At 43.6% G+C, this 25,670-nt stretch overlaps 1 protein-coding gene and 1 non-coding gene across 8 annotated transcripts in view; one reads left to right on the top strand and one right to left on the bottom strand.

Annotated features, from left to right (window-relative positions):
- The window catches only part of FAM168A (family with sequence similarity 168 member A), a 235,021-nt gene that overhangs the window by 1,630 nt on the left and 207,721 nt on the right, over window positions 1-25,670 (bottom strand). For 6 of the 7 annotated variants that reach the window (XM_042957980.1, XM_042957979.1, XM_042957978.1 and 3 more), the window contains 5 exons: window positions 19,609-19,689; window positions 14,814-14,840; window positions 9,668-9,793; window positions 2,580-2,722; window positions 680-854 (listed from right to left, as the gene is read on the bottom strand). In XM_042957980.1, the coding sequence (XP_042813914.1) occupies window positions 680-854; window positions 2,580-2,722; window positions 9,668-9,793; window positions 14,814-14,840; window positions 19,609-19,689 (552 nt within the window). The remainder of the gene's footprint in view (window positions 1-679; window positions 855-2,579; window positions 2,723-9,667; window positions 9,794-14,813; window positions 14,841-19,608; window positions 19,690-25,670) is intronic. The other variant, XM_042957983.1, reaches the window with a different exon arrangement.
- On the top strand, window positions 4,863-4,935 carry TRNAM-CAU. The gene has a single exon. It is a non-coding gene; the product is annotated as a tRNA-Met (tRNA).

Genomic DNA, 25,670 nt, shown 5'->3' with positions numbered 1-25,670 from the left:
AGGGCAGGGCTCAGATGTGATTTCTGGAGTAAGCCAGAAATGGAAAAGGGGTCCCTCATGCCTTACAATTAATTACTGGACAGGGGCTTAAGCTTCTGCCTGCTCAATAACATTAGCCCCGTGCACTCCCTTCTAGAACCCTGCTGCTACCAGAGTATTAGTGCCATCATCTTTCCTCTAAATGACAGCCTCCCCACTGACCTACCTGCTTCCAGCCTCTCCTATATAACTGTGCCTCCACCCTGCAGCCCAAGAACGTTTAAACCAAAACCATCTCTCCTCTGCTTGAACCCCTTTGCTAGCTCCCCATTACCTAGAGGTATTCGAGTCTCCCCACTTTACTTTGCTGACTCCTCCAGCTGCTCTTCCAAACCCATGCCCCTTTTTTCTAAGGGCCTTGGACCATTTCCATTCTGTGAACGTGTTATGCTCATGTTCCTTCCACCTGGACTGCCCTCCCCTCTTCCATCTCTCTGGTCAGCTTCTGTTCACCCTTTAAGGTCTAGCTCAGTATGTCCTCCTCGGTGACATCTTTCTCATCCCTATGGACAACATTCCCAGAAACCCCCAGAACACAATTTCTCATGCTATGGGACACTCGATTCCATGACTGTGTTCTCCAGTCTGTCATGAGTTTCTGGAGAAGGGGGATGGACACTGACATAGATGCTGCCCTCACCTGCTGACATTGCCATGGTGGTGCCGGCCACCATGCCCATGGCCACACCGTTGGTCCGGGGGGCAGCAACAGGCGCTGGGTAGATGGCAGAGGGAATGCTGTTGGGCTGGACAACCGTGGTGTGGTGGATGACGTGGGGCTGGGCAGCATACACCGGCTGTGTGTAGTAGGCTCCCTGAGGGAAAAGAGGCCGAGGTCACACAAGCTTTTGGAGATGTGGGGTAGGACATGGGGAGGAGGAAAAGGGAGGGGGAGCCTGTTCCTCCCAGACCCTATGGGATAGGGCCAGATAAGCATGGACCTAGAGATACAAGGTCTGGGCCCCAGTTGGGATTCTGTGTCTGTCTTACTACATGACTCTGGACAGTGCAGTAACGGGCTCAGCTTTTCGTTATGAATTACGAAAAATAAGGCTCCAGCCCTGTCCTGCTTTGCTCCTAGGGTTGCTATGATGATCTAATAGGGTAACAGCCCGAATTCTGACATTTTAAAATGGTTGGATCTTACTGCAGTGTGCTTCTATGAGCTGCCTAAAATGTAAGGGCAGGGACCACAGTCAGTGAGTGAGAATATGGATGGGGCTGGTGAATCCAGACCACTGTGTACATGCACATGAGGAATTACCAGAGGGGCGATCACACTGGTGCGAGTACTGCCGTTTTACCTACTGGGGACTGTCACAAATGCAGAGCATTTCCCCAGATGTCTCTTACTATTTCTCTTTAGGCAAAGAGGTGAGGATGGAGACAGTTGTCTTAGGTGACTTCCCACTGCCTAGATCACAGGGCTGCTTCCTGCTGCCACAGCCCACAGGCCTGGTGACCTTTGTGGGGAGTAGACACAGCCCCCTGGGTCATCTTACTCCAGAGCTTTCCCAATGCCTCTACTAACTAATGACAGGAGCCTCAGAATATGGGTTTATAATCCCAGAGGTCTGAGAACATAGTGCAAAGCAGCCTACCACAAACCAGAAAAACGATCTCCAGCCCACTGTTCTATCTTTTAAAAGTTTTGCATTCTATTCTACAATGTAGCTTTTCTTTAAATCAAAAAGTGTTCTCCTCACTACTTAAAAACCTCATGTAGAACTGTCAGCCGAGAAAAAATGTGCCATGTGGTATGCTGGAGCCTCATATAGTCCCTGTCATAGCCATCCCCTCAGAGTACACACATTCTCTCTAGCTGAAAGAGCCCAGATGGGGACACTAAGGCACTGAGAGAAATAACTTACTGATGGTCACACAGGGAACTGGTGACAGAGCCTGAGAACTTATCTCCTCCCTGTTCAGCTCACAGACTTTATCAAGGAAGGGTAGGTGTGGGGGTTAGGGAGAGAAGCCCAAGACACATGGGGTCTCATCCTGACTCAACCAACAGCTCCCTGTGTGACCTTGGACAACTCACTCTCCTCTGGGTCTCAGCTTCCCCACTTGTATAAAAAGGAATTGGGTGGAGTGCCTGGGTGGCTCAGTCAGTTAAACATCCAACTCTTGGTTTCAGCTCAGGTCATAGTCTCATGGTGGTAAGACTGAGCCCTATATTGAGCTCCACACTGGGCGTGGAGCCTACTTAAAATTCTCTTTCCCTCTCCCCCTCATTCTCTCTCTCAAGAAAAAAAAAAAAAAAGAAGGAATTGAGCTAGATGATTTCCAGGGGCCCCTGCTCCTTTGACATTCTGGGCGCTATTCATCTAAACGGCTTCATGCATCACCCCTGAGGGGCTGAGGTGGGGTGAGGGAGTCTGTAGACTACAGGGCTACCATTTCTATGATATAATAATGGCAAGTGGCCAGAGCCATGAACTTGCCTTTCCTCTCTTCCTTACCCACCCCCAACCCTCCTAGGCTGGTCACTCCTTTACCTGCAGAAGTGGTGGGCCCAGGCTTCCACATGCACCTACCTGGGCATACAGATTCTGCTGGGGGTAGGCACTTCTGATTGGATACATGGCCGTCTGATAGGGGTTGGGTGATGGGGAGTAGGGGGGTGGAGCAGTATTACTCTGGGTCGGTGGGACCTTGTACGGTGTCCCTGCAGTATATCCTGTACCAAGGCAATAAGAGAGACTTCCAGTTAGTTGACAGAACATTGTCAGAAGGTAGCAGGTCCCAGTCACGACTCCCCAGACAAGGATGGGCTGATTCCAGGCTGGAAACACAGATGAGAACAGTGAACAGGGCTCCACCCAGAGAGCCTTGGCCCCAGAGGCAGCTCCCTCAGTCCTGGTGCACAGGGCACACAAGTGATTCTGGCATCTTGTATTTTTCTGGGTCTCAGGCGTATGACATATAAAATAAGAGGCTGGAACCAGATGATCTCCTAAGGGACCCTTGCAGCTCAGACAGTTTGGGATTCTGTCTACATGCTGTGAGACAGGCATGTACACACAGACAGGAGACCCTCCGCCCACTTGCCCTTTATCGCACTCTGTCTTCCTGCTTTTCTGTCTCCTCACTCAGCAGCCCGGGTGTCTTCTGCTGCTGTTTCTCTTTTGTTTTCCCCCTTATTCTTTTTCTCTCCTTGTATCTCTCTCTTTGGAATTCTCTCTCCCACATTCCCCTTCTTCCCTGAGAGGGTTAAGGTGAAAAGCCCACAGAAAACACCATTCAGAGCCAGCCTTTCCCCCCACTCCTGGGGCTTGGAGGGAACCACCTCTGCCTGAAGTCAGGGGTCATGAAAGTTCACATCAACCTGAAACCTAGGCCCCAGGGAGCTCACAATCAGTGACTTGATTAAACTGTGCTACCTTTGACTGTTCTGGAAAATAGAGTCAGATCCTATGTCCACAGGAAAAAGCTGAGACATAAATCACCCAGGAACAAGACTATGTACTCACAGAACACAAAATGAAATGATTCTATGGAAACCAAGTAATCATCAAGTGACCCCTAACTCTCTTACTTTATACAATGGGCTCAGAAAGGGCAAGTGTTTTTACAAACTGCTCCTTCTTTCTAAGTTGAAGGGACAGTGCCAGAAGACCTTGGCTTTGGATTTCCAATGGGGTGTTGCTGATACTTCTTCCCTGGGCTTCCCATCCAGGCTCAGTCTGGTTGGTACATCACTGACCTTCTCCTGCCTCAAAGTAAGGTCTTTCACCTACAAGATGCTCACCAAGGACTGTCAGCAACATGGTGCTGATTCTGCAAGAAGAGACTGGGGGGCAGAGCAAAGAGGGGTGCTTTATTGGAAGAAAACAGACCAAGGCTTCAGTTCAGGCTTTTTTTTTTCCAATTTGGTGTGCCTATTATCAAGTGTCTGGGCTTTAATTTCCTATTTTGTTAAATCAGGAGGCTAAGAATGAAGATCTCCTCCTGAACTAAAATCCCATTTTTCTAAAGATCCTAGGTCTCTTTTACCCTATCCCCGAGTAAAAGCAAGCTGCTGTAAGGTCACAAATCTGTCTCCATCCACAGCACTGGCCTGGCGCCCGCCCCCCCCCCCCCCACCACCTCCCCGCCCCTGATGAAATACTCAGTAGGACATGAACGCTGCTATTTGGTCACCACAAAAGGCACCACCGAAAGGCATCCTTGTCCTCTTCCCTGGAATCATGTCATTTACTTTTCCATCTGCAGATCCATAGTTTATTCCATGAGAAACTGGTTTTGTGGTCAAATACATTTGGGAAATAAGTAGCAATGAAGATGGAGTGGAAAGAATACATTCAGGAGAAGGTAGCATTGTGAAAAAAAGAGAAACTAGACATGGAGGTGCGAATCAGCTGAGAGAAGTCTGGAGCAGATTCCTCCAAGTTTCTAGATTGTGGCACTAATTATGATATGTGGTCAAGGCAGGTGAAGCAGATACTGCAGGGGCAGACAGAAGTCTAAGTCTATGATATCTACAAGGAGCCATCTGAGGGGCACTTCACCTTGGAGGCATGGTTTTTTAATCTGTAAAACAAAGGTGGAGGTTCTCAAAATGGGCGTGTCCCAAGACTGTGCGATGAACTATATCATTCTGAAGGATTTTAATCACTGTTTAAAAAAAAAAGTGCAGTAATGTAGAATAGAGATAAATAGGTTTGTTTTTTATTCCATGACCCTGAGAAGTTTTAAAATGACAGGATGAACTATGAATCTCCGAGATAGGGATATGCAGGAGACTATTTACAAATTTAATTTACCACTGAATCTTTTATTCACGCTATTAACATTTAAAACAGGCAAACTATAGGGGCGCCTGGCTGGCTCAGTTGGAAGAGCATGCGACTCATGATCTTGGGGTCATGGGTTCGAGCCCCATGCTGGGTGTAGAGATTACTAAAAAATAAACCATAAAATTAAATAAATAAATGAATACATAAAACCTGAAAACTACAGTTTTTGTAATTGCAACTTATCTTGGTAAGCAAAGTTTTATTGTAACAGCCACGTCCATTCATTTACTTCTCAACTATGGCTGCTTTCTTGCTACAACGGTAGTTATGACAGAGACCATATGGCCTGAAAAGCCTACAGTATTTATTATTTGGACTTCTACAGGGATAGCTTGCTCAATCTGATTTAAAGGAATAAAATAAGGTTATGAGGAGTCCTGCCAGAGTGGAGAGCATCTCTTTTCTATGCAGAAGGGCAGGATACCCTTGAATCCTAAGATACCTGTCTCTGAAAGCTATACAGCACAGAGTAGCGGTTATGAGTAGTCTGGAGCCAGACTGACTGCCTGGGTCTGAACCCCAGCCCTGCTATTTAACAGCTGTAGAAAACAGCAGTCTCCTCATCTGTAAAATGGGGACAACAGTACCTATTTCATTGGGTTGCTGTGATAAATACATTAATTAATAATTGCAAAGCCCTCAGAATAGTGCCTGACACATTAAAAGCATTTCGTAAAGGTGAGCTATTATTCTTTTCTCTCTCTCACTGTATAGAGAAACACTTAGTAAGCTTCCTACCCTGGCGGTGTGCAAGCAGAGACTGGTCTGAAAGACTACAATAGAGAGGTTAAACTATGACTTCCATTGTGTGATCCAACTTGGAACACAGACTCCAGGATTCTAAGATTCTAAAACTGTATGGTTTAAAATACCATGACTTCACAATTCTTTCAAGTTAATAAGCCAACGATACTGGCAACTTTCCTTTATGTTCCCCAAGAATGTGCTCTGGAATTTCTATCCCTAGGGGAAGGCTGCTCTATTCCTCTATGCCACAAGGACAATCAACCACCTTACAAAGTATTGAGGTTATCTCTCTGAGGAAAATCAAAAAGCACCAAGAGTCTGCAGGAGAATTTGGTTTCCAAGTCTAAGAATAACTTTTTCTGAAAATGTTTCCCTTTCTTCATGTTATGAAATGAGATACACATATACTCAGAATACAAATCAGCAGCCAGAGTACCCTTGGCAGCCAAAAGATGATGCTGCAGAAGAAGGCCTTGCTCATTTGTCCAGACAGTTTGAGAAAGAAGAAGCAGAGCTAGAGATCATTAAGCCCCCAACACAGACATTTCACAGATGAGATGACGGACAGATGAAATGCTCTGAGACAGAGCAACTGCTCGCCAGGACTCAGGACCCAGTGCTCCTTCCTCCAACTACAGTAGTTCTCAAGGTTTCCACCTGTGTTAAGAGGCTGCAGGAACTGCCTGGGCTCCCATCCTGGGCTTTGTCAGTGAGTCAGGTCAATTCTTCTCTCAAGGAATACCCTCATTTGGACTGGATAGTATCAGAAGGCATTCTAGTGTTGATATTCTAAGTCTCTGAGTATTTCAGTGAGACTTATGAGAAAATCACTGCAGTGGACTTTCTACAACTGACTGACAGTCCTGTCCGCACCACTGAGGATTATAAAGTCCCCTGGAGCTATAGCCTCAGCTACCTTGGGTAAGGCAAAATTTAGGATTTGTTATTCTGTGCATCTAAGTAAAAGAAGCTATTGGGCTTGATGATGCAAAAACAAACAAAAACAAAAAACAAACTCACTGATTTTGCTGAAATGAACTTAGACTCAGCTCCCTCACTGGAGGTCTGGCACTTGTGAATGGACTTCTACCTAAGTCTGAAGGTCACAGGATTAGGACTTTGGAATGCTATGCCTTCAGGACATTAGAGACTTGCATTCAACTTTTTACATTTCAAATGAATCTGGAGCTGAGAGTGGGGCAGCGACCTTCCCGAAATCGCACAGCAAATCAGTGCAGAGCTGGCTCAGAGTTCAGGGCTTCCCATGACCTGGGCAGCGGTTCCTTTCTGAGTTATAGGTCTCTGCAGTCCAATCTTGGACATCTGACATTTTGGCCTTCATGTCATCATTTCATTAAAGGCAATACTGTGACAGAAAAAAGGGAATTAGATCACTAGAAGTCCCAGCTCTGCCTTCTGAAAGAGGCTTTGTTTATGAGGCCCTATTCTTTCTCTCAGGTCCCTAACTATAATTTTAGGGTCCATCAAACAGGAAAATAAATAGAGTCTGCACATTAGTGAGATAAAAACTGTTTTAGCCCTCTCTTCAATCCTTCTGCACTACCATAAATCTTTTTCAGTTGGAGAGCCCCTACCACCTTCAAAGGCATTGATCCTTACATCAAGGATGCCTTTTAGACTAATCGGTTTATTGACCATCAGATTTACATGTCTGAACAAAGCTCTATGTCTGAGTCTTGCCTTGACCCCCAAGTCTCCTTGTTGATAGCCGAACAAGAGAGTGTGGAATAAGTAGGAGGGAGACCCAATTACAAACAGCCTTAGCAAGTGTTGGTAAAATTAAACTGAATTTGTTAAAGTGCCCTGAATTTTCTGTAGCAATTAGAAGCCACAAAATCTGTGTCGGGAGGAAGCCTGGTGGGAGTGGGAGGGGCAGGCGAGCCAACCTCTATTTAAAAATTCCACAGGTTCACACACTACTGGCTTTAAAGAAAAGGGGCACATTGTGGTCCTTTCCAGGGACTGTGACAGCCTGTAAGGACAGTGGGAGGTAGCTGCAGGACATTTCAATGGGACTTCAGGAAGATTTCAACACAGGAGAAGGTGAAGCCTTCTAATATTCAGACATTCTCACTGTAGAAAGGGTTGCCTGTGGAGGGAATGAATACCCTGGAGATATATATGTGAGCAAAGGCTGGCTGGTCAACTACGGGCAGGGTAGCTAGAAAGGTCCCTGCTAGGGTGGTGGATATTGAGTACACAGCACCCTGGTGACAGAATCAGGAGTCTAACAGCTAGACAGAACTTTCAAAGGTCCTAGTCCAGCCCCCTCATTTTACAGTTGGAAAAACCAAGGTCCAGAGCATGGACATAAATTATCCAAGGTTGTACAGAACCAAGTCTAGAATCCAACTCTTCTGGTCTCCATCCCAGGCCTCTTTCTGCTAAACTATAGTAGGTGTGTCTATATGCATGTACAATCACGTGTGGGTTTAAGAGAAAATATGTATATGTATAAGCCCATTTACATATATGTTTGCTCAATTCTACCTGAGGTACCTGAGAAAACTCCCTACTACTGCCATCCCTCTCTTAATGAGTACAATAAATCTCATGAAAAAAGTCAATAAACTTAACCTGAAATTTAAACCTGAGTGATATCTTTTTAGTTGTGCTGCTTGCTACTTGGATGACATTCGACATATTACCTTTCTGAGCCTCAGCTTTCAAACCTGAATAGAAATCCACCATAATAGGACTATAGTGTAGATTAAATGAGAGGGTGATAATGAAAGCAAATTCTCTAAAGGTGAAGAGTTAGGTTGTTTAAATGTAAGTTGATGACGACATCTAGGGACAACAGTAACTAAGGAGAAAATAACATTGGGTATTAAAAAAAAGAAAAAATGCAGCATATTCATTTAATCCACTTAACAGATTAATAATTTACTGAACTACAAACTATCAGGCTTTATCTGCAATATCCCTCTTAAGGGTATGTCAAGCTTCTGCTGGCACAACTTAAGAAAAAAAGCACTCCCCACAACCAAAGCCAGCCATTCCTCTTTGGGACAGCTCCAACAAGGCACAAAGTCTTCCTTATATGGAGTCAAAATGCCACTCAGTAACTTCTAAACACTGGTCCTCATTTTACCCACAGAGACATCTTGTATTAAAAATCAGGTGTGGGGGCACCTGGGTGGCTCAGACGGTTAGGCGTCCGACTTCAGCTCAGGTCATGATCTCACAGTTCTTGAGTTTGAGCCCTGCATCAGGCTCTGTGCTGACAGCTCAGAGCCTGGAGCCTGCTTCAGACTGTGTGTCTCCCTCTCCCTCTGCCCCTCCCCTACTTGCACTCCGTCTGTCTCTCTCTCTCTCAAAAATAAATAAACATTAAAAAAAAAGTAAACATCAGGTGTGAAGGTGAAACCATCAGTCACCCCACTGAACCTCAAGATGAACATAACCAATCTGATTGGCCAGATGGTTTCTGTCTTCCCTGAGGATTCCCTGTACATACCTTGCTCTCACAGTGTAGCTTCCACTTGGAGAATATTTCTCATGCAGGGGGCAATTCTGCCTCCCCAGGAGACACTTGGCAATGTTTAGAGATATTTTGGTTGCCATAATGAGGGTTTGCTGGCATCCGGGGGGCGGGGAGGAGGGCGGGGCAAGGCCAGGGATTCTGCTTAGCATCCTACAATGCACAAGTTAGCCCCCTACAACAAAGAATTTCTATCTGGTCCAGATGTCCATAATGGCAAGGTTGTGAAACCCTGTGCTAGCTAGAGGAGCCCTCTCTGTCCAAAGGTCCACAGGCCTTCAAATGTTCTTTCCCTTAAAATGTAGTAACAGTTCTTCCCTTATCAAACTTGTTGGCCAGGTGCATACTTCCTCCTCCCTCCCTCACTGCTTTGTGTCTCCCCAAAGCCGGGTACATGATCAAAGAGGATGACCTTCCCTGTATGAGGAAGGTCAATTTTTTGTGTGGGTAGGAGAACCTCTTAAAATAAGTGTCTTATAAGGTCAGTTTTAAAAGTGCCCTTTCCTTTCTTTCTAAGAGACAAATCAGTCCCAACCAAGGGGAACAAGGAAAGGAGGAGACAGGCTGTATTTACTGAAAGCCGCAGAGGATGCTTGGTAAGTTCGGTTCTCGGTCCCGGTGTCCACTGGGAGGTGGAAGGTGCCTTCAGTACCACAGGAAGACGAGTTCTGTGGCCAGGCCTGTTTCATCAGCAGAGTTGCTTAAGGGAAGACACAAGAATGGCATTAGGCAGAAATAAGAAGTGGGCACCACCAATCACAGACACAAAGCAAGGGTCTTGTGCTGGATGGAAACATATAACCCAAGGGGCCCTGTTCAGACACACAGGATGGTTCAGCCTTTCTGAGATGGGCGAGTGGGTTGCGGGGAGTGCTGAAGTGAGCTTCCAAATGATTTGAAACCAAGGAAATCTGAGTTTACACTAAGAGAGCCAGGGTTTTCTATCCACTACCAAAACCTTATGAAGATGCCTATGAATACCACCTCTTACTGACATTCTGGCCTAAGGCTCTGGGATATTCCTTAGCCGCTTTCTTATGAATATGTCACAACTTGGAGCCTTTGACTGTGTACTGGGCCACATCAACCAAGTACTCATTTTTCATGTCTGAAATCTCACCTGGGGGGTATTTAATAAGTTGTTTTCAAAGAGAGACCTCAAAAGAATTATCACGTGACATGAACCTTGCTGGACTGCCATCTCTTTTAAAGGGACTGAGCTGTGGCGGTTCAGGAGGCATAGGCTGTCCACGGGGGCTCTTCCCATTCCTTCTTCTTCTGTACACCCAGCTGGAGCCAGACAGATAAACATCTTGCACACCCTTTATACCTCCTATTGAGGTGCTTCTGTGCCCCACCTGAGATATCTCATCATGAATTAGAGATGATCTGCTGGGCCATTAAGAAATTCTATGTCAAACTTGGGATAGGTGTAAAATAGAGATGAGGCCCAGTCTGAAAGAAATCTGCAGACACTTCTCAGGTTCACCTGAAGCTTAGCCTGGGAAATTTGAAGGATGATGTTTCATATGATCTGGAAGTGGGGAATGACTCAAAAAACTTACCTTCATGGTATCCTGTGGGGAAGGAGAGAGGAAAGAGGGTTTCAAAGGGGGGAAATGCCTAACTTTTTAGAGATTTCTGTTGATATACTTTCTCCTAAAGGAGAAACCATTCTTGACCCAAATTTCTGTTTAGAGTAGGAAGAACAATTGTAATAGTATCTTTTCCACTCAAATAACATCTTGGGTATGAGGGGTTTTAAAGAACATTAGCAGGATGTGGGGGCTACACTGGCAATAGTTGGATATACTGGAAACATTTTAACAAGGGGCTAAGGTGCAGCACGGTGGCATGAGAAGTATGCCTGTCCACTCTGATTCTGCCAGGGCAAGGACAGCCCGCCTCCAGAGAGATCCCATAACCCCTCTGCCCATCCAGGTAACAGGTAATGCCTCTGGTTCCTTCGGCCTTGGGAGTACTGAGGCCAGAGGAAGAGGTCAAGGACCCTGCTGTTTTGCCAAACTAAGGCTAGAAGTGTAGCTGTTCTAGGCTGACTCTGCGCTTGCATTAATGGCCCGCAATATATACAGCAGATGCTGAGAAATGAGAAGGAAATCATGGGCAGGAAAGTGACACTAAAAGGAGAATTCTGGCAGAAGAAATGGACACCCAGCAGAATTCCATGCAGAGTCCAAAGCCTTTGCTGGACACCAAGACATGGCTCTGCAAACAATACAGGAGGAGGGCAGTCAATTTTAAACAATTACCTTGAGTTTCTTTTCCCCGGGGTGGGAGCAGGGGGTGGGGATTAATAAAGGATCCAATTAGTGTTGAAAAATCTTATCAAGATGTCTCCAAATTTAGAATCTGCCACTCAATGTGGCTGGAAAGCCCTGGTCACTCCAAACAACTTCCTAAAAAGTGAAACATGTAATTCTGAGAAGTCAGATGTCCTCAAGACCCTACAGGGTTCCATCAGGGAGCAGAAGGCCTGAATTTAGCCACAGAAAATTTGGATGTCCTGTTCCAGGCCAGTTTTTTCCCCCAAGTGGTGCATACTTCACCATAATTTTCATCATAAGCCAAAAGTCTGACATCAGTCTGAAGGACTGCATGACAATTAAAGCAAATCAAGATTAACCAAAGAGTAACTGAAGCCTACACTGCACTCAGCACTGAGGGGAGCGCCACAGTGGACAGGAACACATGTGGGTCATGGTCACCGCACACAAGGTATTTATGGGCTAGCTGGGGATGCAACACAGCCACACGCCAACCAGAGAGTGAACAAGACAGCATTATGCACAATAAAATAACATTCCAGATTAACCAGGAAAGAAGCAAGTGCGACTGTGCCTTTGATTATGTCTTATCTAACTGATCAAGTGAACTAAACTGTTTATGTCCTGAAGAAGTGGGTATTTCCTTCTGGTTTCATTAAAAAAGAAGAGAAAACAAATATTGGGATTTTCTATGTTTCTCTCTATATTTGAGTACTTTATAATTTAAAACTGGACAAATATGAAGGCTACAAAAACCAACAAATATTAGCTGTCAACTTGACTTCCTCATTGGTCTGTTGTATTGTGCCATATGATCTTCCTCTTCCATGTACAATTCTAAAGTAACCCATTCTGTTGGTGGTAGCAACTGAGAGCTCAGTTGTGGGATAGCGACAATCCAACTGAAACTTTAGAGGCACAGTAATAGAGGAGGCTGCTCTGACAGGCATGCCTGCTCTTGGGTGCCATGAAAGGTACCAACTCCTAGAAATGTTCTACACTTTCAACTAGGTGGTAGTAAAATACAAGTGTATACATATGTCAAATATTACTGAGCTGTACATTTGAGACTAGTGCACTTTATGTACTACTGTATATGTATTCTTCAATTTAAAAAGGAGAGAGAGAGAGAGAGAGAGAGAGAGAGAGAAAGGGAGAGAGAAAGAGAGAGAGAGAGAGAGAGAGAGAGAGAGAGAGAGAGAGAGAGAGAGAGAACACACCCTTGGCAGTGAAGGGCCATGGCCCAGTCACAGCATGCTGCCCACATCCAGGTGCTGGGTTGTTCACTTCCCTGGATACGGGGCCCTCACGCCCTCTGACACTTTGAACAATCTGTTAAGCACACTTACAAGGAAGAGAGGCAGCAAGGGACCATCATCCTGAATAATGCAGTAGGTCAGGAAATCTGAGTTCTAACCTGGGCTGTGCCACTTACTAGCTGGGGGACCTTGGGCAAGTCACTTAATCTTTATTTTGTTGTCTCATAACACAGCAGTAATAACTTCTCTCTGATTGCTTCATATTGTTGACGTGAGGATCAAAGTGAAGTGTCATCCAGTCTTAACAGTTTCTAATTCTGGTATCTGCTCGTCTTCCATCCCCACAGTTATAGACAGCTCTAATTTAAGTTCTCATCAGCTCTTCACTACTGCAACTGCTTCCTCATTGTTCTGTTTTTACACCTGCCAACTTCAATCTACAAACTGCAATCAAGAGACATTTCTAAGACCTAAACCTAATCACAAAATCTTAAGAACACTCCACGGTTCTCCACTGCCTACAGGCTAAGACTGAACTTCTTGTGTGGCATTCAAGGCCCCTCATGATCTAGCCCTGTGATCTCTCTAGTCTCTCACTGTTCTCACTTTCCAACCCTACACTATAGCCACACAAACTTTATCATTCCCAGAATATGCCAAGGAGTGTCACAGCACATCTCTGTATTTTTGCTCATGGTTCACTCTTCTTGGCCTGTCTTTCCCCAAATGCCACCTGGTAAAGATTTATTCAGCCATCAATCATGAGCTTGCCTCTACTATGAAGTCTTTTCTTTTCCCCACCCTTTGACCACAGCCCCTTCATATATCCCACATGGTTCGCTATCCCAGTTTCTGTGATTCTTAGAAACCCCTGTACTTGCTGGCTTGTCTGTCTCCCCCACTAAATTGAGTTCCTTTAGAATAGGGACCTTGTGTCACTAGTCTTTATCTCTAAAGAGCCAGTGCAGGGTCTGGCACAAAGCATTCTGTGAAGAGAAGAGCTCTGCACATACTTTTTAGTATTTCTATTTCAGATGCTATAACTAGAGGGGTGAGAAAGCATGAGAACTTCTCTCACTTTTTATGGAATCTTCTGTCCAAGTTCATTGATCCTGAGGCAAACAAAAAATGGACTCTCCATAAATGATAAGAGAAACAGGTCTGTGACTGGCAAAAATAATAAAATTATAAGAGGATAGACTGCTAACATTAGAGGGAGCTGAGAGAACATCTGTAACAAAACACTATCTATGGCTTGGAGACATTAGCAAATTGCCCAAGATCACCCAGCCCACAGCAGTGGCAAGGAGAAATTTCACAGCTCATCTCCTGAAAGATGCGCCATACACAAATTCAATATTCAACATCCAAATAATTCAAGGTTAAAAGCTGAGAAAGTGTGCAGAGATTTTAATGAAAACATTGTCCTGAGCAGCCCAGGTGAGAGTAGTGAAAGTGGCAAGTCCCTCTCATGGTCCCTTACTGTCTGTGACAAAAAGGACCTAGTCCAGTTACACTGCTGGGACCCTCACAGGTGCCCAGAAGTTCCCGTGGTGCTTTGGGCCTGGAGTCCACACTGCCCACTTAGTTAGCACACTTGGCCCTCACCTCTCACCATCCAGGAAAATGCCCTGAAAATGAGCTAGAGCTCAAGATTTGGGCTAAGGGAACAGATTGTATCTAAAGTCAACCAGGTCTTTCAAACATGTCAGACTGCCAATGGAGATGGAAAATCTGATCCTGGGGCAGATTGTTTTGGGGTTCTTATAGGCATGATCCAGGTACTCCTCCACAGGAGCTGCCACAAAGCCAACAGAGAGGAGCCATACAGGCTGAAGAATTTTGTTCACTTGATTGTTTGAATTCAGCAGCCAGGTTAGGGTGAAAGTTTCTGACCTAGGTCAGATGGGACCCCGGAGGTGAGGAAGGGGAAAGACGCCTTTTAGTGCCATGATCCTTCATTGCTGCCCTAGGGGACGGTTCATGTGTGTCTCCAACCCATGATTTTGCACCATCAGACATGTTCCTGCATGCTTTAGGAACTGCTGCTGAGCCACCTGGGGGAGCCCAAGCCTAAGGGATGGGATTTGGGGAGGGAAGGAGAGGGAATCTACTGTTGTTACGAGATAACACATTCATAGGCCATAATACAGATGAGGAAAAATAGCTCTCCTACCATAAGCTGAATGCAGGAACTGAAACTCTGTTGGATAGAAATGTTAGTTGAAATTACCACTAAGAACTTGTGCAAAGTAGTATACATTGCAGTTACAAAAACAGACTGTCTCAAGATAGCAGTTTCCCCCAGGCTACATAAGAAACAGTGAATGCACAGGGCCTGAAGTGTCTCTACCCTGGAGGGAATGACAGACTTGCCATCCAGGAAAGCCCATTCATTGAAGAGAAGCACTCTTCCTTGACGCCACTGCATCTTCCAGGCATCTGACCCAAGTTAGTGCTCTTGAACTGCAGAGGGACTTCACACATGACAGAGGCTTTGTGTGTGAGAGGAAGTAAAGGTTCAGGGTTCAAAATCATCACCTTTGGCCTCTGAAGAGCTCTCTGTAAAGCCCCAGAGGGCTAGGACCAATGCAGAGGTACTTCATCACTTGAAACTTCTGGGGAAGTGAGGTGCTACAGGAGGGGCTGTAGGGTCAGACAGACTGGGTTTGAATTCTGGCTCCACTGCTTTTTAGCTGTGCAACTTGGGACAAGTTATTTAACCTCTGAGCAAAACTGGAGGCAGGAAGATTCAACTCACACAAGACTAAAGTAAAAATTAACATCTGTGTCACGACTCACACACTGCCTGGAATATGGCAGGTATTCAGGAAGCACAAATTCCTTTCCCTTGCCCTTCTCCAGGTTTGTCACATACAAAACAGGAACAATTTGTATTTGTACTTCATAAAGTCGCTATGAAATCAAGTGAGACAGTAGGTGAAAATGGTTTATAAACACATCTCTTGTGAGGAGGTATTTCATTTCTATCTACATTAGTTATTCTGTTTATCCTTTTCTTTCATTTTCAGGTCAGATTACCAATAATGTGATACATCCTTTGGTTTTCAGATTCTGAGAACGAGTCTCAGTTGGCTCCTGCTTCCTGCAGAGCCAAATGGTCCTTAAATAAGATCCCCGAAGTCATTAAGAGCTTAGAAAAAAGCTCCAAGTACCCACACTGCTTTCAGAACCAATGAAAGAGTGAAATGTTTCCGTGCATCGTGAACAGATGACATCTTAGAGTACTCAGAGCTGCTAAAAATAGCTCTCTCTGAAGCAACTTCTTGGTCTCCTTGAAGAAGCTGAGAGAAATTTAAACCTGAGAGCCTGGCTCTTTGCAGGCTTCTACCCCACAGGCATCTCTCAGCATCACAAATGGCTGCTTCTAGCAGGAAGCTGAGAGTAACCTACACTGCCCTTGAGCCGGCCCTTCCTCAGCAGGAGCTCCCCTACTGCAGTCAGGAGACCTGGTGAATGCAGAGGCTGGCCTCTGAAAATATGGAACAGACCAGTGGGGTGTGTCTAACTCCAAAGGAAAGGGATCTGCTCAAGGTCACATCAAAATCAGTCCTTCCAGCTTCTAGTTAGGGGCCTTCTGACACAATGTGGGAATACCACGCTCTACAGTGGATTGTATGGGTTTCTAAGGAAATGGTCAGGTTGCTTCAGTCATAGCTTAGACATATGGTGAAATTTTGAAAACATAAAATTGGGGAAAATCAAGTTAGAAGTGGGATGATATTTGTTTGTTTTAAAATTAAGACCTAATCAGTACTTTATACACGCTGGAAGCTTTCCAATCTCTCCTCTTTTTTTCCCCACAGTCCCAGGCTCCTTCTGTCTGTTCTCTCTAGTCTGGTTGCTCTAGTCTAACTTCTCAATTTCTCTCTGGCCGGCCACAGACCACATGCAGGTGTGGTGGCAGGATGCCTGAGTTTGGATCTTTGGGCTAGTTCCTAACTCCTCTAAATTTTAGTTTTCCCACTTGGAAAATGGGAATAACAATAGTAATGACTTCAAAGGTTTGTTGTGATAGAAAACAAGTCAATATCCATAAAGAGCTTAAAATAGTCCCTGGTACATAGGAACCATTCAACAAATATTATCTATTTATTTTTATTCCCTGTCCTTCCACTTTCTTGCTAAACTAATCCTCAAACAGTTCCACAAACCAGCACCATAAATTCTGTACATTATGAGAAAATGCCCCAGTGCTGGAATTAGAGCCTTGAAGAATTCATGGCCTCCACCCTCAGTGGAGCCTCCTGTTACACGACTGTGTCACCTGCTGGTGACACTTATCCTTCCCCTTCCAGTAAGGCTTTCACACATTGACCTCTCTCCTTAAGAACCCTCCCTCTATCCTTGTTCACCTCTCCAACAGCAAATCAAAGTCATTAAACAAGAACTCTCCACTTTCCACTGGACAATTTACTCTAAGCACATGCATCTGTGACCTTTCCTGTAGTCGGAGAGGAAGAGCTGCCCTCCTGTGTGAGGCAGCCCCGTCCACCTGCTCCCCCAAACAAAGAAGAGAACAGAGCTCTAGATCTCCCACCTCAGCAAAGCTTCCTTGAAGGCCTGGCTCTATCTGGCAGCCTCTCTGACTTATCCTCCTCATTTGCTCCTTCCCATCAGCGCTTACATGCTCACATGCTTAATCATGCTCACATCTAAAAAAATGCCTCCTTTAACCCCACCTTCCCTTGTTCTCCTTTCCCTTGTAGTCAAGTCTCTTGTAAGAGCAGGCTCTGCCTGCTAACTGCTTCTTCACTCCCGGGCTCCCCATTTCATTGACTCTGCTTCCGTAGGTCACTGGTGGCCTCCTGACTACACACACACATTTTCTTCATCCTGACCTTAGCTGACCTTGTGAAATTACTCACCTCATTTTGTTTTAGACCAGATAGTTTACCAAGCCAATTCACAGATCTCACAGCATTTAAATTTAAATCATTTCTATATTGTGAGATACTTGATAATCAAAACCACCGTAGTTTTTAAGACAGATCTTATCAAATTTGATTAAATCTTTTATCAGGGTAAATTTCTGTAGCTTTCATTGTTTCTGCCTATTACACATTTTTTTGGAAATATGTATCTTGTTGATTAAAAGTGAATATAGAATAAACTATTAATGCTGAGATAGAGACGTTTTAGCTTGTGGATTACTCCTACCCTCACAAGCTCTTTGAGGTCAATGACTTCAGCTTTCTCAAATCTGAATCACATGCAGTGTCTTCCAGAGTGCTTTGGGCATAGCAGGGCCAAAATAAATGTCTGTGGAATGACATACCTATGTAAAGACTTTAAGGGTTAACATCACTTATTTGCATAAAATAGTACTTTGTCTCTCAAAAAAGAGGGAGCTCACGGTATGTGCGTGAGTGTGTATGATTACAAAATGATCCCTACTTTAGAATGGGGCAACTGAGGTTCAGAGAGGTCGAGTGACTCTAAGGTTGTTAATTTAGGAAGTGACAGTCAGAACTCACATCTAGGTCTTCTGACACAGACCATGTTCTTCTCTTATTTAAATATTCCAGAAGAAAGGGAACAATGGTAGGATGAGTGCTGGATTGACACAGAAAAGCATGAGACCAAGAACTCGAAGATCTGCCAAGGGTTCTAGTTCATATGCTATTGCTGCATCATTGAGTAATTTGGACAAAACACTGTTTATCTCTGGATCTCTCTTGTCAAGAGAAGGAGCTGAACTGGAGGATCTCTAAGGTCTTTTCAAGCTTTTTAACTCTAGAATAATCATTACTAAACAAGAACATGGCGGGGGGGGGGGATATGATTATGGCATTTAAGGCCTTTCCAAATCTGGCCCTTGGACATCTGTAGTTCAGATTCATCTATTATCCCCACCCCTACAGTGTGCTTCAACCATTCCCACATCACCATTCCTTTGCCCAGGCTCTACTCTGTTTAGAACGTCCAATTCTTTCCTTATGTGCTTAAAAGAATGTCTCCTGCTTCTCCCTCAGGTCTCTACTGAGAGACCCCCTGTGAAGCGTCCTGTACCCTTTCATCACACCGCACAGCTATGAATTTGTTTATATGCCAACTCCCAAATGAACTAGAAGTTATTTTAGGCAAAGATGGCTCTTTTTCTCTATTCTAGTGTGGAGGACATTCAACAAATAAATACTTGTTGAGTAAATGAAGAGGAACTTACTTAAAACCATCTACACCCCTGAGGTAAGTAAGTAGCACATTTCTCTGAGAGAACTATTTTGTCCAAGGCCTCACAACTAGTGAGTTGAGTAATCAGGATTCAAACCCAGGACTTTCTACATGCAGCATCCAGATTCTTTCTCCGGCCCCTTGAGTGTTAAAGCACCCACTAAGTATGAGGGTTAGTATTGGTGGTAAGACCTCTGCACTGCTCCTAGCCCAAATGAGAACAATTTTTTATTTTTTTAACATTTCAAATCTGTATCAATCTCTATCCAGGAATGGATAAGATAAAGGAATGCCAGGCCTTTGTGATTTGTGAAAAACAGGTTCCTTGCCTCAGCCTGAAAAGCAGTTCTTTATCCTCTGGTGGCAAGTCTCTCACTCTCTTCCAAATCCACACCCAGGAAGTCTGGTGTGTGTGTGTTTGCATCTGTGTGTGTCTCAATGGCAGCCTTAGGGAAAACCGAGCAAAGAACTGATTTGGACGTTGTTTGGGAGAGCAGAAAAGGTTCTGTGAAGAGGATGCATGTTTCAGATATTCCAGCAGAGAAAAGATGGGCCAACCTTAAATCCCAAGGAGAACGGAGGAGATTCTATTCCCACCCCAACCCTTAGACTCAACTGCCCCCAGTTCCCAGAGGGGACTCCCAGGAGAATCAGGCCTGGATGGGCGGAGTCCAGAGCAATTAAGGACAGGAAAAGGCCAGCAGGTGGGTTTGTTTTTCCAAACAGAGTCCCACCTCCCACCCCAGGCACCACTGCTGTCTTCACTTTCTCCTTACCTGGAGCATAACTGGGGCTATTGGTGGGGTACAGACTGGGATTGTAGGCAGGGGCTGCTGCGGGGTAGGCTGTAGGGTAACCTGTGAAGAGACAAAAAAGCCCCAATTAATTGGACAAGAAAAGGAAACAGAATCCAAGTCCCAGGGTTGGCCTTCAGCCTCTTTATGGGCCTTTTTTTTCAGACAGTATATGTGACCACCTTTTAGCCTCTTGAGAAAAGGCACCAATACCACAATCCTAATACATGCAGATTTTTCTTTTTTTAAAAAATAGCACAAGAAATGGGGCTCCTGGTGGCTCATTTGGTTAAACATCCGACTTGGGCTCAGATCATGATCTCACAGTTCATGGGTTCGAGCTCTGCGTCTGGCTCTGTGCTGACAGCTCAGAGCCTGGAGCCTGCTTCAGATTCTGCGTGTCTCTCTCTCTGCGTCTCCCCCAGTTTGTGTTTTCTGTCTCTCTCTCTCTCAAAAATAAAAGTAAACATTAAAAAAACAGTGTAAGAATTGTATGTCTACATACTCATTGTAAAAAAGAAAAAAAAAATGGAAACACCATCAAAGTGTATGTGGTAAAAAGTCTAAGTTTACTCTCACATTCCTGCTGCAACACTACTCTACTCCCCCAAGGTGGTAACAGCTATCCTGGAGAGTTTTCTATACATTTTTATATATTCACATATATTCAGTGGTGTTCTGGTAAATATTTAACAACTGGCTTGAGGGGATTGAAGTGGAGTTCTATTTCTAGCATTTGCCAAGTTCCATGGTAGAAATACTCCCACCATGGCTAATTTCAAGCTACCAATGTCACTGAAGGAGTAGTTGGGAAAAGGCGCTCACAACTGGCTCTAGAGGGTGCACACAAGCTAGATCTAGCCTGCCACTGCATGTTATATATTGTTGGTGTTGCTGTTTAATTTTTAAAGGATTTTTTTTTTAAGTACAATCTACTCTCCAATGTGGGGCTTGAACTCATGACCCCAAGACCAAGAGTCACATGCTCTACCAACTGAGCCTGCAGGGAGCCCCTTTTTTGGAAATTTTTATTGGGACAAAATACATATAACAAAATTTGTGACTTTAACCACTTAAGTGTATAATTCAGTGTCATTAATCATGTTCACAATGTTGTACAAACATCCCCACTATCTGTTACTAAAACTTTTTAATCACTCTAAACTCTATACCCATTAAGCAATAATATCCCATTCCCTCTAACCATAGCTCCTGTTAACCTCTAATCTACTTTGTTTCTATGAATTTACCTATTCTAGATATTTCATATAAATCGAATCATATACTACCCTTTTGTGTCTAGCTTCTTTCACTTTAGCATAATGTTTTTGAGATATGCCCATGTTTAAGCATGTACTGAAACTACATTCCTTTTTAAGGCTGAATGATTATCCGCTGTATGTATATGCCACATCTATTTACCATTTATCCTTTGGTGGTTTCTGAGGAACCACCCAACTGTTTTGCATTGTGGCTATACCATTTTACATTCATATCAGCAATGTATTAGGGTTTCAATTTTCCCATATCCTCAGCAACAGTTGTTACCTTTTTTTTTTTTTTTTAATTATAGCCATCCTAGTAGGAATGAAGTGGTATCTTGCTGTGATTTCAATTTGCATTTCCCTAATGATTAATGATGTTGAGCATCTTTTCATGTGCTTATTGGTCATCATATACCTCTTTGGAGAAATGTCTATTCAAAATAGTTGCCCATTTAAAAAATTGGGTCACTTGGTTCTGTTGTTGAGTTTAAGGAATCTTTTATATAATCTGAATATTAAACCCTAATCAGGTATATGATTTGCAAATATTTTCTCCCATATTCCATGGGTTGTCTTTTCCTTTTGACAATGCCTTTGATGCACAAAAATTTTTAATTTTGATGAAGTCCAATTTACCTATTTTTTTGCTTTGTTGCTCATGCTTTTGGTGTCATATCTAAGAATCCATTGCCAAATCCAAGGTCATGAAGATTTAACGTTATGGTTTCTTCTACAAGTTGTATGGTTTTGGCTCTTATATTTAGATTACCAATCCATTTTTGTAAATGGTGTGAGGTAGGGGTATATGTAGTTTTATATTCTACTTTTTCACTTTAACATTGTAAGTATTTTTCCATATTAACTACATATTATTCAAAAACATTATTTTAAACATCTTTATGATATTCCATTATGTAGATATCAAATCATTTAACCATGACTCTGTTTTTAGATGTTTAGGTTGTTTGCAAATTTTCATTATAGTAAATGCAGCTATGAGAACAACCTAAATAAATCTTTGGCTAAATCTCTATTTTAGGAACGATTCTAGAAGTGAGATTTCTAGGTCAAAAGATAGTGCTATTTTTAAAGCTCATCCATTCAACAAATATTTGAGTATTTACTCTGTGCCAGACACTGTGATGCCTGTACTTGTGGAACTTATATTTTAAAAAGGTAGGAGAAGGCAGTGGATAAATAGTAAATATGAATAAACACAGTCTAAAGTGCTATGGAAAAGAGAAAAATGGCAGGGTAGAGAGTGTAAGAAGTGCCAGAGTGTTGGACGGAGGCACTGCCATATTGAATAGGGTAACCAATATAAGACACATTGAGAAGGTAAGATTTTCACAAAGACTTGAAGGAAATAAAGTTAACCGAGCAGATGGCTAAAGAAAGAGCATTTCAGATGAAGGAAAATGTACACAGCCCCTAAGTGGAAAGCCTATGGGATGTGTCCGAGGAACAGCAAAGAGGCCAGTACGGCTGAAGTGGAACAAATGAGGGGGACAGTAGCAGTAGAGGAAGTCAGAGAGGTAAAGGGCTGGACAGTTCACACAGGGCCTCATAGTCCTATTGAAAGGACTTCACTTTCATTCTGAGTGAAATGAGAAGACATCACAGGGGTTTGAGCAGAAGAATAATATGATCTGACTTTCGTTTGAAAAGGGTCACTCTGATCACTGTGTTGAAAGCAGAGTATAATGTGGGCAGTGTAGAGAAGCAGAGACCAGTTAGAAGGCTACTGCAAACTCCTAGCAATAGATGATGGGCCTCAGATCAGGGCAATATCAGCAGAGGTGATGAGAAGTGACGTGCTAAGAGTTTTCACATACTTTGCCAAACTGCTTCCTAGACAAACTATCAATTTGTACTTGCACTAGCAGTAGGTAAGTGCCTGTCTCACTGCTCCCTGCAGCTTTTTAATGCTCATTGGTATTTTGACTGATGATGGAAAGCTGATTTTAAAAGTCAAAGATTAAATCCCTAAATCCCTAAAAGCTTCTTTGGGATTTGTAAATATTGCGCTTTAATAATGTATCTTTGTTAGTATGCCTTTCCCTAAATCTTTTCCAACTCCAAAGAAAATTCATCTCACTTTATCCCTCAATCATTTTCTAATTTCAGAACCAAGGTAGATAACTTGTTGTCTCTTAATTAGCATCATGGAGATCTGCTACTTATCAAGAAGAAAGTCAGGGCTTTAATCTGAGAAGCAAAGTGACCCAGTCTCCTAGCTGAAATCTATATTCAGCTTCACGTGAGAGGACTGTGAGGCCAAGGGTAATCATACCCCTGTTTTGTCATTTCAGATGCCTTTTACTTTGGGGGGGCAATTATAGGATCTCCCTTCAATGTTTCCAAGTAGAATTATTTTTCATTCACTTGTGTTTGACAGATATAAGATGGCTGAATAGAACGAGCTTTATTTGATCCTCCAACCCTCTTTGTTTTATAAATGACATCCTCAGGCTGAGAGAAAGAAAAGGGACTGCTGATGCTAGAATGTACTCAAAGGCCATTTGGTTGACCCTCACATTTGGGTCTAGGGCCTCCTCTATGACACACTCATGGGATCATTCAACCTAGCCCTTACATCTCTACAGATAGCAAACTCTTTCCTTTCCTGAGACCCCTACTACACCGTGAGATTGCTCTGATGGTCTGAAAGTGACTTTTCATACTTCACTGAACTCTATTGGTAGCTTCTGCCCTTCAGAACAGAACAAATTTGAAGACACATGTATCCCCAACTACAGAACTTATCACACTGTACATCAACGGTATGTTTATATTTCCTGTCCTGCTCACCCTCCCCAAACTGTAAGCTCCCTGAAGACACAACTATGTCTTATTTGCTTGTATACAATAGCTTTCGGTCAGTTCCTCGTTCCCACTCTATTAACACACCACTCCTCCCCTCCCCTTCTCTCAGCCTGGACAGGAAGCATCTGAGCTTCTCAAACATAAGGTGGTGGTGAATAGTCTTTGTGGCCAGTAGAGAATCTCTTCCCCACCATCAACTTTCCTTCTCCAGAAAGGGCATCAAATGTAAGCTAGTCTTCCTCCCTACAACTTTCCTGGTTTGGTTTTGTTTCCTTGTTCCCAACGATATTATTCATCTTGCTGCTTCTGCTGATGATGGTGCTGGCATCTCTAAAGCCTGGCACAGATAAGGCAGAAAATAGGTACTCAATGCAGAGATTATGGCGGGGGGGGGGCAGTATTCTGGAGCTAAGATAGGTTTATAAACAAGAGAAACAAATTCAGCAGGGTCCCTGGCTTTGAGAGAGTCACCAACTAATGAGGGAGAAAGATGGATAAGTGGATAGTTAGAATGCCTCCTGAAAAGTGCCATGATAAAGGTTGAGAGTGGGCAGAGAAGAGGCCTTCATTAACCAATATTTTTTAGTATCTACTATCTGCCAGGAATTATGCAGGGCACTAGGTGTCCTGGATGTGGATAAGAAAGAGAAAGAAGGACATTCCAGGCAAGAGCATGGAGGGTAGCATTTTGGGGCATCCATAAGTGGCTTGGTTTGTACCTTCCTTGGCTCTAAGAAGCAGGACTGATGGGGTAACCATACCTGAGAGGAAAGGTTGTCTTGGGGGCTTGAGCTCATCATTTTATCTTCTTGTAACCATGTCTCCCTTTATAGTGGATGGCTCTAACTTACCTTTCCAGCTATATCTGTCACTATGTCTGAGTTTCGTACTGTTAAACCAGACTTCTCTCCTCAACTCCTGACTCATATAGTATCTAACTGCCTACTCAACATCTCCATTTGGATATTTGCTAGACTATCAAAGCTATCAGATAGCCTGGTCTCTGGAGCTAGATCCAGGCTTAGGTTTGTATTCCAGCAACACGACTATTTATGTGATCTTGGGCCACTTATTTACCCCCTCTGTGCTTGAGTTTTCATCTGTAAAATGGGAGTGTTACTTACCTAACAAGTTGCCCTAAGTTTAAATTAGTTAAGACCTCAAAGCACTAGGAGCCAGGCAAATAGTTAAGACTTCAAAAAGTCAGCTATTATTATTTCAAACTTCTACTTGAAAAGAAATTTTTACTTTCTATCCTCCTATTCCCTTCCAAACCTGTTCCTCTGCAGTTTTCTCTACACCAGTAAATGACAACTCATTCTTCCAGTTCCTCAGGCCAAAAACCTTAGATTCATCCTTGATACTATTCTTTCTCTCCTATCCACATCAGCAAATCCTTTCAGTTCCACCTTCAGAATATATTCAGAATCTGACTCTCTCTCATTGCCTACATACATCTTTCCAAATTACTGCACTAGCTTCATAATTGGTCTCCCTGCTTCTACCTTTGATTCTGTGCAGTCTATTTCCCACAGCAGCCAGAGTGATCCTGTTAAAACATTAAATCAGATCATGACACTCCTCTCTTTAGCTTCCCATGGCAATCACAATGACCCACTTGAGCCTCAGCCACCTCTCTAAACTTCCTCTCCAACTATCTGCCCCCATGCTAATCTACTCCAGCCACATTGGCCTCCTTGCTCTTCTTAATGTGTCAAGCATTTTCCCATCTCAGCCTTTTACTCTTTGTATTCCCTCTTCCTGGAACTGTGTTCAAAGGATTTTATATTCTTTCTAAAATAGTACTCTCAACTTTCATTACTCTCTATGCTTATTATCCTGCTTTGTTTTTCTTCACAGCACTTAGCCTGACATACTATATATTTACTTGCTTAGGGGAGACCATCTGTGTCCCACCACTAGAATATAAGCTTAGTCCACAGTAGCACTTGC

The sequence above is a fragment of the Panthera tigris genome, chromosome D1 (assembly GCF_018350195.1).
Source record: "Panthera tigris isolate Pti1 chromosome D1, P.tigris_Pti1_mat1.1, whole genome shotgun sequence".
NCBI lineage: Eukaryota > Metazoa > Chordata > Mammalia > Carnivora > Felidae > Panthera > Panthera tigris.
This window is presented reverse-complemented; position numbering and strand designations above follow the sequence as displayed.